General features: G+C 40.8%; 1 protein-coding gene across 2 annotated transcripts; it reads right to left on the minus strand.

Moving 5' to 3' along the window:
- Positions 1 to 984: 984 nt before the first annotated feature.
- Positions 985 to 14,993, minus strand: gmps (guanine monophosphate synthase). 2 transcript variants are annotated; one of them, XM_070905576.1, is made up of 17 exons: positions 14,779 to 14,993; positions 13,346 to 13,362; positions 12,952 to 13,100; positions 12,704 to 12,818; positions 12,210 to 12,307; positions 10,925 to 11,028; positions 10,430 to 10,623; positions 9,539 to 9,704; positions 8,963 to 9,114; positions 8,578 to 8,751; positions 7,667 to 7,772; positions 7,324 to 7,439; positions 6,173 to 6,298; positions 5,113 to 5,228; positions 4,877 to 5,007; positions 3,269 to 3,441; positions 985 to 3,070 (listed from the first exon to the last, which is right to left on the minus strand). In XM_070905576.1, exons 1-17 carry the CDS (start codon positions 14,819 to 14,821, stop codon positions 2,969 to 2,971), a joined length of 2,082 nt encoding a protein of 693 aa, XP_070761677.1. In that variant the 5' UTR covers positions 14,822 to 14,993; the 3' UTR covers positions 985 to 2,968. The 2 variants fall into 2 exon arrangements, with proteins under 2 accessions (XP_070761677.1, XP_070761676.1); XM_070905575.1 differs by lacking the exon at positions 13,346 to 13,362 and having other exon boundaries at positions 12,952 to 13,124; positions 14,795 to 14,993.
- Between the last annotated feature and the right edge of the window lie 1,991 nt (positions 14,994 to 16,984).

The raw sequence follows: 16,984 nt of genomic DNA on the forward strand, positions 1-16,984 counted from the left end.
ACTTCTTTCAATAATATGGCTGTTTACAGTAGTTGTATGTCACTAGTGTTACATGAAATTGTACTAAAGGGAAGTTGTTACGCAGAAAGAAGGAATCTAAAAATAAAGAGAATATTTAGATGTAATTCTTGTATAGTAGCTGATGACAAATGATTACCTTCAGAGTGTATGCGTGTGTGTGACTGGGCCCTTGTGACCTGTCTCGGGCACATGAGAGATGTCTGACTGATACAGATGAGCTCTGCAAGACATCAATTATGTTCAGTAATTTACAAAAAAAACGCTAATGTACTCATTTCAAAGGCCTGCAGCGTGCAGACATTTGTAAAGAGGCACATGGTTAAATGGGAAAAGGGGCATTTCCCCTACTCCCCAACAAGTTTTCTTTCCTATTTTATTATTTTTTTAAATAGTTTTAATGCTGGATATTGTTAGGTACAGAACAGGTACAAAGAAGCAAACTTATTTTTTCCATTTTTCTTTCAACAACATTACAGCGGTATAAAGAACATACAATTATTATTTTGGCAGATTTTATGCACAGTGGGCGAGGTAGTTAAAGAGCAAGACTAATTTCTATTTTAGAACTGTCGTGATATTAGAATAATCTGGCTTTTTATTAGGCGTTATCACACAGAATCTCTGCAGTGATGTCTGACTTTTTCCTCTGAAATTATCAAGTTCTCTAATCAAGTTTAAAAACAGTTTATTTGGATAATTTTTTACTAGCAAGCTTTAATTTACTATATTTTGCTTTCTATTTCTTCATTGTCTACTGTATTTGGCAGCCTCATTTTGGTGGTGTTAAAATTGATTTGGTGTTTAATTTGACTCATTCATGTGTTTGTGTTTATTTTAAGCCAAAAGGTGCTGCAAAGTGATACTCTCCAAAAAACAGCTGTTAAAAAATATATGTATTATTACAAATGAAGTTATCTAAACGATAGACAAGTAGAGATGATAAGTAGCTCATTATAGAAGTGAGAAGTTTCAACATGGAGATCTTTATTAAAGCTCAGTTTTCCATTGTACAAATGTCATCATAGTTGAAACTGCATGCAGTGGCTTGGTTTGAGGCACGTTACTAAGGAGAATGAGCGTTGTTGAACAAAACTTTTAAAAAAAAAAGACAAAAAAAACCCATCAGACATCAAATTGCATAACTTAATCTTACCGATATTGCAATTAAATCCAACTACAAAATTATATGTCCATTATTATCAAGCTGTTGTTTTCTATGGAGACATATGTAACAGAATATACCCTTGTGTAAAAGGCAGAACAGAGGGAGAAACACTAATAGCAGTTAAGACAAGTTAGGAAAACCATTCATTTTGCATTAGGAGTATTTTGCCACTAAATTTTAAAAAGGAGAACAGAGGATGAGAGGCACAAAGACAAATTCTGGAGGCGTGAGAACCACCACACCCGGGTGAAATGTCTATCGGGGTACAATACACTTTTTAAAACTCAGTTAAACCTGAGCACTGTATTCACTGAGGTCTAAATGACAAGACTGAAGACTAGAGATTATGATGTGCTCAATGTTTCTGACAGAACAGAACAGCAAAATGAAGCAGTAATGCCTTTTCTGAAACGCAGTGAACTCATGTTAGAGATGGCAACAGATGGTACTCTCGACCGGACCTTTGACACTACAGAACGACACACTTAATAAGGTGAAGTTTCCGCTGGATGTAGGATTCTGATAAAGCACAGAGGCTTTACGGATGGGGGAAAAAATGTTTTTTTAAAAAGACAAAAATGTGCAAAAATATGCCCCCTGCACAACAAAAGAGCAGCCAAATAATGATGAAATGACAACAGCAATTTACACAATGTGGTTATAAACTCTACTGTACTTATAATTTTGTTATTAGTTAGTCCTCTTGCCGTGTTTATTCTTCATAAAAAGCATACATATTGCAGCATGAGGAGAAACAGTGTTATATCCTCCTGTCTGGAAACATCAGCATCCAGGTCGGGTCACACCAAAGAAATAAACAAAAAACAATAGAACAGGCACGTACAAAGTTACCCATCGTATTATTGGCCTCCTGCACAGCTGCACACTAGTCATCATACTGAAGCTGATCTTGGGCTGACTGCTGGTCCACGGAGGGTACAGCAACAAGTCAAGAGCTCTCGTCAACAAATGTAGCTTGGAGAAGATCGTCAGAGGAGCCCACAAACGTTATATATCACCACAGCGTAATTCTACTTTTGGCAAAACAAAAAAAGCTTAAAAATTATTGATTGGTCACATAGGTTGTCTGTTCAGTTTTACTTCAAACAGACGACCTTCTTCATAGCACAGTATACAGGCAAAAAGTGAAAATGAACAAATAGTAGATAGTCTTAGGTTGAGAACATTCTGACCTACAACAGTAAGACAAAAACATCAGACAAAAAAAAAGGCAGAAAACAATTGAAGATTTTCAAACTCTCCTCCCGGTGTTCTTTCTTTTCCGTGACACTTTAGTTTGTTTTCATGTATGTAGCTCAACCCATAATGCAACCTGAGGCAAAACATCAAAGTCCACCTTCTGAACTTTCACAGCTTCTCGCCACTCGCCTTTAATGGTCGACCTCACAAAAGGGAAGCAGCAATTTACTTTTTCATCATAGAGAGGAAATACACTGTTGTACATGGATCAAAAAAAGACAATATATTATCAATAACCAACATTAATCAATCCCTATCGCCAAAAATATTAAGACCAGGGAGGAGCGGTGGGGGAGAGCAGAGTAGTAGCGCCTTTGCATGTGCGCCCGTCACAGTACGGTCTGCCTTCCATGGGAATGTTGAAGAGAGGGGGTGGAGGTGCAGGAGGGAGGGAGTGGGGGTGAGGAAGGGAGCAGGGAAGGGAGGAAAAGCAGAGGAGTTCACCAGCCCTCTCGGATATCTGTTGAGTGTGTTTGTGCATTGTGTGTGAGTGCGTGTCCTATCGGTATGACGTCGTGTGTTTTATTCCCACTCTGTGGTGCCAGGTGGTTTGGAGGTCAGATCATACATGACTCTGGAGATGCCCGGGATCTTCTTGATCTCATTTACCATCTTCAGCACCACCTAGGAAAACAAGTAAGACAAATAACTCTCAATTTTTCTTTTCAATTGTTCCATGTTTTGAGACATTCACTTAAATAATTCTTAGTATTGAGCATACTAAGAATTATTTATTTGAGCCTAGGTCTGTGTCTATGATGGTAAGATAATGCCACCAAGTCTAGCAAAAATAAGAAGTTGAGAGGTTGAATCACGTTTTACCTCCTCTGGGATATGGTTGCCTGGCATGGCAGGGATGCCAGTCATGAAATCGCTTGTGATGAAGGTGCGGACCACCACAGAGCGCCGGCAGGATGGCTGCTTTTGCAGTGGGTCACGGTCAAAGTGCAGGGGGGTCAGGATGACCGGCATCTGGCTGATCTTACCGGAATAGCCTGAAAGCCAAAGAGGAAGAAAAGTTCTTATCACTGCTATAACAAAAAACAAACAAAAAAAAATTCCCTTTCTAAGCTTTCTTTTAAACACAGTACACCAACAAAAAAAGGTGAAAAAAAACAACCAACACTAGATTCTCCATCAATTCATTGTAGTTTGAACATGAAAAAAAGTTAAGGTCTCCACTTCAACTTCTTTGTTTCAATAAAGAGATTTTGTTCCTCTAATGATGCCTGGATCGATTCACTGATGGGTGTCCACCATAAAAACATAGGAGTTTGCTCACATGGCTGCAAGACCTTCAAAATGTCTTAATGAAGCAAAAAGGCTCATGTTAAACTATATGGAGTAGGGATGCTAATTTAGATTTTTATATTTTTTTCTGACAGATAGTCAACCCTTGTTAACAGACAAGATTAAAATGTACTATTTAGATTGGACGAATGTCTGTGACCCATTAAAAAATAGGCCAAAAACAAATGTTTTTTCTTTCATAAGAAAGGGTTTATTTTTATATGCGCAACAGAACATGAGGATTCACACAGACGCATTGAATCCTCCAATGCTGAGGCCGCTGTATAGAACATTTAGTAGGCATAACAGCCTAGATCTCCAGTGTAGAAACATCTCTTATTAGGCTACTTATTAAAAAAATAGCCTAGCAAACAGTAGCCAGACTTTTGTAATAGACTAATTAATTATCAAAAGCAGCCGACAGGTTAACAAAACGGAAACTTATAGTCACATTTTCAGACCTCAGATAGTCCTAAAATAAGCTTGTCTACCGGTTTGTATTCAGAAATAGCAACACGTCGACCTGCTGTGGGTTTAGTCTGATGCGCAGTCTGACTGAGACCCGCGGCGGAGAATACCCACTCAGGTGGTACTGGTGTCTGGGGAACGCTGAGACAGCGCCTCGCTAGAGCGTCCAGCCTCAGGAAGTGCGTCTGAATACTTTTCCACTAGTCGTAAAGATCCAATGGGGGTGGGGTGGGGGGTCTCTCATACAGGGGTCCACCTCTGACTCTGGGTCATTAGCTTGATGAGGGGGGCTGTAGTCCCCTCTCAGGAGCAACATCGTGGCTATTAATTGTTTATTTTTTTAACGTGAAACAGTATTAAATCGGTCAAAATTCTTATTGTCAGTTGACGGTTAATTATTAACATCCCTAATATGGAGAAAATGATCTTCAAATCCACCCCTTTAATCACATCTTAGGACAGACATTTTAAAAGAGGATATCGCTGGAGAACATTGAAACTTTCTCACTTTGCCTCTGGGGAAACGTTGAATTCCCCATGTGGATGCAAGAACACTATTCTGGTTACGTATGTGGACATAATAATGGCAGGCTTTGTAAAAGGAGTGAATGGCTCTACAGAAACTGTTTTGTTAGATAGTTATATAGACCACACACACACACACACACTTACCAGACTCTCTAAGGATAGAGTGAGCTACAAAGTCAGCCTGTCTGAGCGTGCTCAGAACGCCTGTGGTCAGGAAGGTTGGAGTAATGTCTGTTGGCGGCTCTTTCACGTGGGACCCAAACACATACACAACTCTGTGAAAAAAGGGGAGACATGAATGAATGGGTGTGTGTTCTGTGTCTAAAGTGTCTCTGAGGACAGCTGAAGAGTAAAGCTGTAAGCTAAGATTTGTGTATTACCTGTTGATGCTATGGCACATGCGAGGGATGAGTCTGGCCAGGAACATGAGCGACTCCCAGTGTGGAGATTCTTTACTTGTAACACCGCACACGTAACTGTAGGACCGGCAATCACCCTGAGACACAGACAGAAAACAAAACAAGAAACAAAAAGCTGTTAGAAATAGTCTGTTAGTTTAGAAAGGTTTAGGTTTTTTTGTGTTAAATAAAAGTTGCATAATCTGTCTGTATTCACTTCCAACACATTCCCCTGGCAATAAAAGCTGCTTGTGTTTGTCTACCGTCTCCTGTCTGCCCCACAATTTGAGGTTTAGGATAAATTTAAAACTCTTGCTTAAAACAGGAAGTAATAGGACACACCCACACACACACAGTCACCAGCTGAAGGCAATCTGACAATCCTTCTCTCCAGGCAACGCTGAGGTTCAGTATGAAACGACTGGAAAGTGATGTTATTTATTTTCTTTTTAACCATATTTAACTTTCTCGAGAACAAATACTTTGTATGTGTCAGAGACTAAAGGTCAACATCAGAGAGACTGAGAAAAACTGAAATGTGGCCGAGTTACAACAGATCCCTCCCTCGGCGCAACAGAGAGAGAGAGACAGAGTCAAAAAGTAAAGAACTGAGAAGCTTTGTATGGGTGGGCGTGTCTCGTGGTTAACCGCTAAATTATAGTGGTGACACAGCGAGACAAACAACAGAGGTGAGACGTACTGCTTCTGGACAATCATATGTATATCCAACAGCTCCTAAACAAACAAATATGCTTTGTTTGGACTAACCTCCAAAATGACCTCAAGTCTGCGTTAAAACTATTTGGACTGCAGGTTAGTACATCTGTGCACATCATGTGAGATCGAAGAAGATATGAAGACTGTAACAATGTGTAGACTTTCAAATCCTCAAACTGTCAGTGAAGCCCATCTTAATGTAAAAATGATACATGGAAATAAAGTTTTTATTATGTTATTTGAGACTTGATTTAACTGGACATTGAACAGACAACACAAAGACAGAGTGGCTGACCAGATTTGATGAATTGATTGACTGGATTACCTGGACGCCGACAGTTTTGATGGGCAGCAGGAAGGCATTGAGTGAATGAAGGCTGGTGATCTGCATGAGCTTCTCCTCCTCCTCGTCCGATATGCATGACTTGACTCTCTGCAGCAAGGCATGGGGCTGCAGAGGAGAGAGAGAGAGACTTTAAAGCAGCGTGTAAAACTGGAACTGAAAGGACAGAAACCTCAGAGTTTCTGTCCATATCAAATATGGTCTGTCCATATCAAATATGGAGTGTCAAAGGCTAATTCGAATATACTCATCAACTTTGTCAATAGAGCCACAAAAGCCCTGATTCACTATGTGAATGTAGAGATCATGTAGATCAACTGTGAACTTCAATAATTGATCTAATGAGCAGCTGCTCTGCACGTCGTGGCAAATGCAGTAGCAAACACAAAAATCTTATCAAGCCTAATGTTTCATTTCTGTTCTGGATTTGGTCTTTCGTCAGCACATATGTAGTGTAACTTCTGCACAAAGTGAAAAACAAGGTACCAAAAACAAACTACACACAAAACATCTTTAAATCATCAGACAAACAGACACAAACGTCTTGTCATTTCAGTGTGTGGGCAGATCTTCCACTGTACTGTTAGCTTGGCTATAAAACAGCCACTTGGCATCTTTATTTTCTAAAAAGAAAGGGAAAGTGCTGATGGGTCAATTCACTATAATAACTGAGAGTCCACACACTGTTTATGCTCCTACAGCATTTTAATGACCTTGTATTTCTCCAGCAGTTTGTGATACTTGTCACATGTTGTTGTGGGTTCACTGAAAATACATTAAGTGCCAATATCCCTCAGTCCTGCATCTGTCTTTGATTTGTTTGGTCATGCGTACAACCAAATATTTGACGTCAGGAAATTTACAGTGTCAGCACTATCTCAGAGGGTATTTTCAGTAAGCAGTGATTAAATTAGTACTCAAAAATGTACACGCTTCACTAAAAACACTGACATATAAATTGGTGTATCAGTTTAAACTGTTGAATGTCTGTTTGAGGGACTGTCATCCAAGTTTTTCGGAATAAAATGTAACATATTTGAAGTAATTAATGTCCTGCCATTAGCTGAAATTACATTAACTAGGGTCCAGTTAGAGAGACAAGTTGTTTTATGATATATGTGTACTGTACTGACCTTTTTGACACTTGCAGAGAAGTCTGTGATGATTTTGAGGATGTTGTTTGTTTCAGCAAAGTCCTTACAGATGTAGGGCTCCTCTGCACAAATCACTCGGATGGACAAACCCGGACCTAAAGAGGGAAAGAAGAGAGGAGGTGCACTTTTTTTTAAGCAAATATAGGAGCGAGAGTTTTGAGTCCATCTGATTGAATAAGTACATGGGTACAGATCAAGAAAGGAGGAGGCATTGGCAGACAGAGATCAGAAACAGACATCACTAATCATCATGTTCATGCAAATCCCTTTTGTGAAGTTTTGTCGCAGCAGTCACCTCACAGGCATGTGTTCATGTACTTGCCTGGGAAAGGGTGTCGGGAGACGATCTCCTCTGGCAGGCCCAGCTCTCTCCCCAGCGCTCTGACCTCATCTTTATGGAAATCTTTCAGCGGTTCGATTACTTTTCCCTGTAGGATCACAAAAGCAGTGGGATCAGCATCGCAACAGTGAGGGACAGGCCTGAGCAAAACAATAGAAACACCAACACTAAACCTCTAATAAAAAGGAGGAGAGCGAATGTTACAGTGCTCCTTCAAGTGCGGTGCGAACCACTGTTGATGAAGAAAGAAAGCCTGAAGTAGAAATATGCTTTCAATAAAAAGTAAATAATGTTTCGGTGTTTAATACATCTTGGCTGAATGTGAGAAAACATCAGAAGCTGTTTTTCAGTGAGTCAGGGGTACTGCATAGTAGCGCTGCCTTTGTGACTTTCATAACCACTGCTCTAAACTGCAGCAGCAGATGCTCTTTTTACACATACTTTTGGTTTTCAGCTGAAGTTAATGTTTCTCTTCTATCTTGAATTTCTCTTGCAGTCTTTCAAAGCATTATAAGATACATGACAGCACAATTTGGTCCGTACAACTGCAGGATCAAACTTTGTCTTTGTTTGTCTGGTGCTGACTGCTACAAAAACTATTCTTATCAGAGGAAACTCGTGTCCTCTGCTCAAAGTTTTAATGCTGATTAGTGAAGATTAGTCATTCAGCAGAATCTGTGTGTGCATGTTCATAAGTTTGCCAAATTAAAAGATTCATTCATAACATGGACAGGGTCAGAGGTTCTGCTTTTCTTCTTGTCTCATGGTATAAATGTTTCCACGACACTTGAAGGCACAGTTGATTTACAGTTTGTATCCACGCTCTGAAGCAACAGCATGTATCAAGGAAGCTATTGAAATACAGTTAGTATATGTGTGGGTGCGTGCAGTACCTCATCTCTGAGTTTGCGGATGAGCTCGGTGTCGTTGTGGTGTGTTTTGATGACCTCTGCCTTGCCGCTGGCAAGATGAGAGGCGCTCTCGATGAGATCGGGCCGCAAGGTCCCCTGGGCCAGGAAAACCTCCTCTGGCTTCAGATTCATCTCTCCTATCACTTCATTTGCCACCTGTGAAGAGACACAACTCTCAAAGTCAGATACAACAGTGAACTAGTAAATTAAAGACAAACTATACAGCAGCCATATTGGCAGTTGCGTACAAACGTGTGTGATACATGACAATGTATTGCATGGTAACAAGGCTGTAGGACAGACAAGCTGGCAGGTTTAATGATAACAAAAACTTTATTATACAGCACTTTTCATAAATTAAACTCACTTTGACAAATGTATCTCCAATGATTTTCCTTTTCTCCTCCGGGTTGGTAGTCATATTCAAAGTCTTGCTGATGCGTTTCCGGGGCGTCCTGTCCTCCTCGGAGATGGGGAGGGTTGTCGTTCCGTTGTAGAAGGTGTGAGCTGCATTCACCACTAAATACAGCAACATTTTAGGAAGACACAGGTGGGTTATGAGCGAAACAAAAACATTCTTCTCCAAGACCCCATTCAAAGACAAAATAAATATAATTCTTCAGTATTCTTCACTACTTCATTATCCTGTCATACCCAGAGTTGCAGCAGTTGTTTTCATTACCGTTTAGTCATTTAGTCTATAAAATATCAAAAACAATGAAAATAAATTTCCCATCACATGACAATTGAAGTGCAATAACAGGTATATTTTTTTCAAATAATGGTCTCTTATTTCACTTCATTTGGGACTTCTAGATTACAATTTCTGCTACAATTGTGTATCACAAGAACTCATTTTATTATATCATCCTCATGATACGATTTTAACTTTGATTATTGCGTTTGTCTACCGTCTGCCGGCCACCAGGACCTTTGTCCCCACCTTTGAGTTTGATGCCCAGCTTGGTGAGGGCCTCCTCCACACTCTGACTCTCTCTCTTCCGCATGAAGCCGTTGTCGATGTGAACCGCTATCACCTGGTCCTGGTTGAGAGCTTTGTTCAGGAGAGCGGTGCAGACCGTTGAGTCTACCCCACCACTCAGCAGCATCTGGAGAAACCATTAGAAACAGTCACAACTGTGCAGCCAGATAATTGAGCCGTGATATCAAACCTTTTTAAAAGATAAATTTGTCCAACTCTGTCCTTCTGTCTAATCAACTGCACGTATAATTTCTACTTACGTTAGCCTCAAATTGTATTAGTCTTGTTGTCTTATGATATATTTGGGGTTTTGTCTGCTGGCAGGCTGTAAAATATTAGGCGTTATGAACTCGATCAAAAAAGAAGAGATGATTACAGCGTTGACATGCCACACTTGCCAAATGCTACAGCAGGAACAAGCTATGACAGAGTAATAGTGAAAAATGTATCCCTCAGACTGTATGTAGTTGAGGAACAGGAAACAGAGGCTGCATGTAATTCTTTAAATATAAATCCAGTGCTTTGAGCCTGTTTCCTACACTCATTTTATCGCCTTCACACTCCCCTGAGATGAAGCCTAGTTTGAAGCCGCTCTGGGAGTCGACTTCCTCTTTTCAGATAAAACAGGGTTTAATTTGAGAGTTTAATTGGTTCTACTTAACTTCCCACCACTGCTGCTGTCACCACTTCACACTCAACACCACAGCTTTAGACTTTTTGTCAAATTATCTCCCATAGAAGGTTAAAATGTGCAGAGAAAATGGTTTTTTTTCTGTTTTCCTTCTTTTTTAGAGTCTCTGCCCTAAAAAATGTTAAACACACACACACACACTGACACTTTGTTTCACTCACCAGCACTTTAGACTTGTCCACTTTTTCTCTGATCTCATCGATGCAGGCCTGTTGGCGGTTCTGTACGGTAAAGTTACTTGTGCATCCTGCAATCTCGAACAGGAAGGTACGCAGCATCTCCATGCCTCTCTCTGTCAAGTCGACTTCAGGGTGAAACTGTGTCCCATACAGCTTCTTCTGTTCGTTAGCAATACCTGGTGGGGAAACCAGCTAGGATAAATGACAATGCCAACAATCTAAATGTCTGAACTACTATAACATGAGCCAAAATCGGGATTTCAGAGGGAAAAACATACTCAAAATACAGATTAAACATTCTTCTCAGAGGCTGTGTCAGATGTAAATACAAACATGCAGTCTGAGTCATTCTACCACAAACAAACAAAACAACAACAAATACAGCTGTTATTTTAGGACTTGCAAGTGAGTCTATGACCACAATCCATTTTTAGATTATGTTAATCAGGGTCACAGTCTATCCTGCGTGCTGCTCACCGGCGATGATGTTCCCCGACTGGGCCACCACTTTAAAGCCATCAGCCACTTTATCCACACTGTCTCCGTGGGTCAGCAGGACCAGTTCCTCCTTCTGAAGGCCTCTGATAAAATAAAACACACACACACACACACTGACGTCAGAGGAAGATATGTGATGTTCAATAAATGTGTACAGGCCTTGCTTTCACTGTGTGTGTGAGTGGCAGCCATTTATTTTACACTCCGCAGTATTTGTGTTACAAACAGAGGAGATATGTGACAGCTGGAATGCTCCTGCAGTTTATGTAGTAAATATGACACTGGGACAAACCACACATAGTCCACAACACTTTGTCCTCAGCTACTTGAGAGAAGAGATGGTACAGCGAGTTCACTGACTGAAGTGATTTCTTGAATGTTCATTTATAGGGCAGAGTGACAGGATGGTTACATTGGCTATCTTCAATAAGCTAAATCCATGTCAGGTGGATTTTTTTGCTGATTTGTATCACTGTATATATCACTGTAAATAAACAGCTTGCACCCTGCAGAGCTCCAATGTTCACTTAGACGACAAAGCTGGGCTAAAAATGTGCAATAAATAAGTGAACACTGGAGCCCTGCAGTGTGCGTTTGTTTCATGATCTACACAGAGACAGACCTCGACACTAGACACCAGACTCTGTTAGTAACAGTAGTATATGACCATGCAAAAAAAAAATATATATATAGCTGAAATTCCTCCTCAAGTCACATAATCTGATGGGTTGCAAAATATGGTGCAACAATATTGAGCTTCATTCACTGATAGTGAATGCTTTCAAAAGGTCTTGCAAAGCATAAATGAGCTCACCTACAGTTTTCCACTGTGGCTTTTCAAGAGACACAGTGTGTTCAATTTAAAGGCTGCATTGTATTCCAGATGTAAATTACAACATACAGTACAGCTGCAAGAACCCCATCACCCTCCCCCTGCAGCTGCATGCACTGGCAAACACTGGCCAGTAGAAAAATCTGCTCTATCGGCCAACCCTAGTTCATCTGTTGAGAGATACGGTCTTCTGTGTACTAATGGTGTCTCTACGCTTTGTGTCAGGCCATGTTGTTCTTGCACGAAGTATGTTTGTGTGTACTGTCCTCATCCACAAACTCTCAGTATGTTTCTCCTCAGCCTGTCATCTTCTCTCGCCAAATATGTATGATTGTAACATCAATTTGAACTACTGTTTATAATGACACATTTATAACATAATAACACATAAAAGACTCATTTTCTTATGATCCACTTGAGCAACCATATTACCTGAAGAGAGAGCAAGTGTTGTCCAGTCCAATACTGAACACTCCATCTTCCCTTACACTCTTTTTGTGTACTGTGCCGCCAAAGACTTTATTCATCATCTGTAACACAAACACATAGCAAAGTTGGACACAAAGATTACATTTTAGTGTGATTCCAAAGATGCCACAGCTGCCTGCTGTTTAGAGAACTGTGCGAGAGAATGGATGGCTGCTGGTTTTAATTTCCAGGCTAGCTGGGAAAATTGAGCGAGTAATGCTCTCATCTCCCTCAGCTAGTGTCAAAGTGCCCTTGAAGAAGGTGGTGAAGTCCCAGCTGGCCCAGGAGAACTGAACAGCAGCCTGGAGTAGAGTGATAGTAAAGTGTAGCTACTCAGAGTGACTGCGTCCAACACAAACGCTTCCTTGAAAAAAAAAAAAAAAAGCCTTTTGGATCACTAATCACTATAAAAGCCTCCCATCGCAATACTGTGTGAATGCATGCATGTGCAAAGATACCTGCATCCCATAGCAAATCCCAAGGACAGGCTTTCCTATAGTGAATATAGCAGGGTCGAACCAGGGGGCATCTTCTGCATACACAGAGGCTGGACCTCCTGAAATGATGATTGCCCTAAGAAGGGAAAGAGAGAGAAAATAATCAAGCGAAAATGTATTATTAAACACTTTCATTTTGACAGAATAGTGTGATAATGTCATGAGGCAAAAACACAAGCATCTCTGGTTGATATGCTTCTCATACTCACCTGTAGCCCTGTTCTCTGATGGCGAAGGCCGGGGTCTCTAAAGGGAGGATCTCAGAGCGTACACACAGCTCTCGCACCCGTCTGTCAATCACCTTGCCATACTGGGCCCCAGCATCCAGGATCGCCACCGCCCCCTCACATGATCCATTCTGCTCTGCGCTGCTGATCTCCAGCTGTGGATGCAAACATTCAGAAAAGAAAAGAAATACACATTGTGTTGTTTATAAAGAGCCTGCAGAGTTTGTGTTGAGCTGAGCGCACAGAAAAACATACAGTCACTTTTGCACACTGGTGTTTACTAAGTGACCGGACTTTGACTAGCACTCTAAAATTACAGTCTTAATGTGGTCCTTGGTGTAAGGTTTGTTAGTGGTTGGGGTGAGAGGTGACCCACTCCATCTCTGACCTCCCCTTGGAAAATACGACTCAATAAGGCCTAACATAATCAAGGGCATGTGAGCTCCAACACAATACAGACAGTCACTGTTGTGAAACGTGCTGTAACCATTCAGCTCATCAGCAGAATCACATGAAACCCACAAGTCAGTCAGAGGCTATTAGTGAGGGACCCATATGTCACTTTTGTAGGTTGTTCAAACTCTAGCAGGGTATACCGTTTCTCTCATGTGCTTTGGCACAACTTTGTAAGCTGTGCAGATTATAAAGCCCCTTAAGGTAAATTGTGATTTGTGATATTGGGCTATATAAACAAAACTATGTCTGAACGTTATTCTTATAAACACGGGCGCAGATCAAAGTTTGGAAAACAAACTTCAGTACAAGAACTAGGGAGAGGACAGATCACTGACAGCTAATTAATGTCCATAAACAACAAACATAGGTAACGTTAGATGAGGACGGTAAGAAGAGAAACATTATCCCACGTGGTTAGTAGAAACCCTTCTGCCGTGGATGTTTCTAAAAACGACTTGCATAAAAGCATGCTAGCCTTCACCTTGGATTTGTTATCTAAAAAGTACACTTAACATTAGTATTATCGTTAACACACTGTCGGTAATCATAGCAATTTCAGCAATATAATCACGAGAAAAATACGCTTTCTACAGCTCAGTTCTACAGCAAACTTTACCAAATCAGCTGGTAACACAGCAGCAGTGGCTCCAGTTGTCACACCGGTAACCGCAAGTTGGCTCATACTAGCTTAGTGACGATGTTAGCAAACCTGTCAGTGAATGTTAGGTTAGCTTAAAGACTGTGACAGCTGCCGTGTGAAATAAATTAGTTTGCCGCAAGCTCAATGTCACTTTCCAAAATGAACGCCAAAGCAATCATAACACAAGACGTTCCGTTAGTATTACAACCAGTACAAATTCTGGCTGCCCGGCTAAAGCTAGCTAACAAATTACCTATGTAGCATGCTAGCTCTCGGACAGTATAAACAGTTGCTAGTGATCACCATTAGCCTGTTAGCAGCACGTCCTGTGAGCGGCTGGCTAAGTTAGCGGAGCTATGCTAAAACCCACGCGGTGCTTGGAGGCAAAGGGTCTTGGGGGGGGGGGATCCACCATAAGAAGGCAACCACGTTTAGTGGCGAAATATGTGACATATTTTTATTAATGCTAAACATCATTGCGATATTCTGTCTGGCTAGTTAGCAGCTATGAGCAACATGTTAATGTAATACTGCAACAGGCACACAACAGCGTACTCATAGCTCCTCCGCGGAACTGGTGGTAACGTTACATGCTCTCTAACTTTCCCCCCCCCGAGGTACACACAGGCCGTAATTAACCGGGGGGACTACACCAGCAACCAGGGTCCTAACGCGAAGTCGACCGGGCTGCCCAGTACCGGAGGAGCGGGAACAGCCCGCTCCACTGACCTTGCTGTCTCCGTTGCACAGAGCCATGGAGGACTGCCGTGTTGTGGAATGAGCTCTCCCCTTCGCCTCGGTGTCCCAGGTCTCACAGAGAGAGAGAGAGAAAGAGAGAGAGAGAGAGCTACTGGTTAGCTACTTCCTCAGCACGCCGACTACTGTTTCAAAAGCAGATTGGGTTGTTGGTTTGAAGATGGGCTGTTACAGTCTCTCCTCATCCGGCCGGGAATAACTTTCACAAGGGGAACAGTCTCAATAAACGTGTCTGTGTTTCATGGGTGGAGCGCAAAGTTAAATCCAAAAAATGAGAGTGGCCCCACGGGGGCTGGGCTTAGACAGCATAGTAGAATTTGACTGATCATGTTAAAATATGGGTAGCTACTGGGTGCTTTATTTTGTATGTATTTATATAAAGAATGAGATGGAGTTTAATAGTAAGGTGTGACAGAGATTGTCTCAGAGGTGTCCTGCAGGTCTCCAAAGCAAAATGACAATCAGATACATGTTTAAATGCTTGAATAATACAGGAATTGTCCCTGCTCCATTTTTTGTGGTCTGTTTCCTAAAACGAAACTATGGGCTAGGACAGGGCCACAGAGTGACATGGACACACATCTTGTATCACACTATAATTCATTTTATATTGCAGTATCAATATGTATCATGATATACAACATTTTCAGGAAACTCCATTGAGAAAATGTCTGTTGATAACTGATTTTTTTTTGCTTATCCAGTGAATTGCATATCTGACAAATTAAGTACTTAATCAGCACTTAATCCTATAACTTTATTTTAGCATAAATACAGTGCTGCTCATTTATTGGCAATATTTCTGACACTGGTCTAATAAAAACAGGTGGTATTAAAGGGATAGATCTCTCTTACAACCTCACTTTACTCTCCGTACCCAACCGTACTATGTGAAACATGTCCGATGATGAAGATATGAATGTACAATCTACAAGCACACTGAATATACAGAGCCTCATACCTCAGACTCTGTCAGGCAGAAGCAGCAAGTATGTGAGAGGAACCCCCTGTACTTTAACACATCTGCTCGACCGTATGTTCCAGGACTTTTCCTCTTTCATGAATTACATAAGTCACCTCATTGTTCATATGTGGCTTTTGTGTTTGCCTTTGACATACATTTCTTTTGCAATGTCTTTATTTGGCTAATAATAATGTAGTTCTAGGCTCCATATTTTTTCTCTACATAAAGACTATTACATGCTCTCAGAAACATTCAGCCTGGAATTCCCTGAAAGTCAAAGAGGAATGTCACATGTCAAATGTCAAATTCCACTTTGTGCTGAGCAAGTTTGTAGTTCTCTTTAGTACTCCAATAGTGTCTTAAATAAATTAATAATAATTAAATACGTTTTAAAGGCAGGTGACTAACATAACCAGGGAGAAAATGTGTAGTAACCTAAACTGAATATACCTTTTTCAAAGCAGGCATTTGGACTAGTCACACACAGTTTTACTAATTACCTTATTAATTGCTGCCTAGCATTGCAATAATTACTGGAACATGTTATTAGCTCCACTTGTGCATTTCCTGCTATGACAAGTCAACAATAAAGACAAAGGAACCAACATTTCACAGAGGGGCTTCACAGAAAAAAAAAGTGCTGCTCTTGGAGATGGCAAGATACTTGGAGTTGTTTATATGATTCACAGGTTAAAGGGGAAAAACATTCATTAAACACGCCTGTGATGGGATGTTGACATGACATTTTAAGGAGCATAACCAGAGGTTGAGAACCACAGAGGTCAGATGTGATGATTTCAGCGCCATCCTGTGGAAAATGTAATGAATAACACTTTACAACAGACAATTATTATCAAGAGCCATGGAAAATACTCATTTCTGATTAGCTGGTAGGTGCCCGTTAAAACCAGTAAAACCATAACCATCTCTCTAAACCAGTGCACAAAGAATATTAACATGACCATAGCATCAGCACTTCCTCTTCAGTTAACTTTCACTGGCAAAACAGATTTAACCATGAGCATGGCTGGATTAATCCACCAGGGATGACAGCTAAAATGATCTGTGGGCCCTGATGACCCTCTGTTTTTGGTCATCTATTTAAGGAATATGCACCATGCCTTTACAAGACAAGTATAAAAGGCAAAGTTATAATGCAGGCCCTGATAATAAGAGTTGATATTGTGCTTTTATTGGTG

The sequence above is a fragment of the Enoplosus armatus genome, chromosome 5 (genome assembly GCF_043641665.1).
Source record: "Enoplosus armatus isolate fEnoArm2 chromosome 5, fEnoArm2.hap1, whole genome shotgun sequence".
Taxonomy (NCBI): domain Eukaryota; kingdom Metazoa; phylum Chordata; class Actinopteri; order Centrarchiformes; family Enoplosidae; genus Enoplosus; species Enoplosus armatus.

Bases quoted from the DNA above. Each gene is read 5' to 3' on its own strand.
- gmps (XM_070905576.1), bottom strand. From the start codon at position 14,821: ATGGCTCTGTGCAACGGAGACAGCAAGGTCAGTGGAGCGGGCT. The intron at 11,029-12,209 runs GTAATATGGTTG...TTATTTTATCAG, and splicing joins AACACTTGCTCTCTCTTCAG to AGGCCTTCAGAAGGAGGAAC. The intron at 3,071-3,268 runs GTAAAACGTGAT...TTGTTTTCCTAG, and splicing joins GCAACCATATCCCAGAGGAG to GTGGTGCTGAAGATGGTAAA.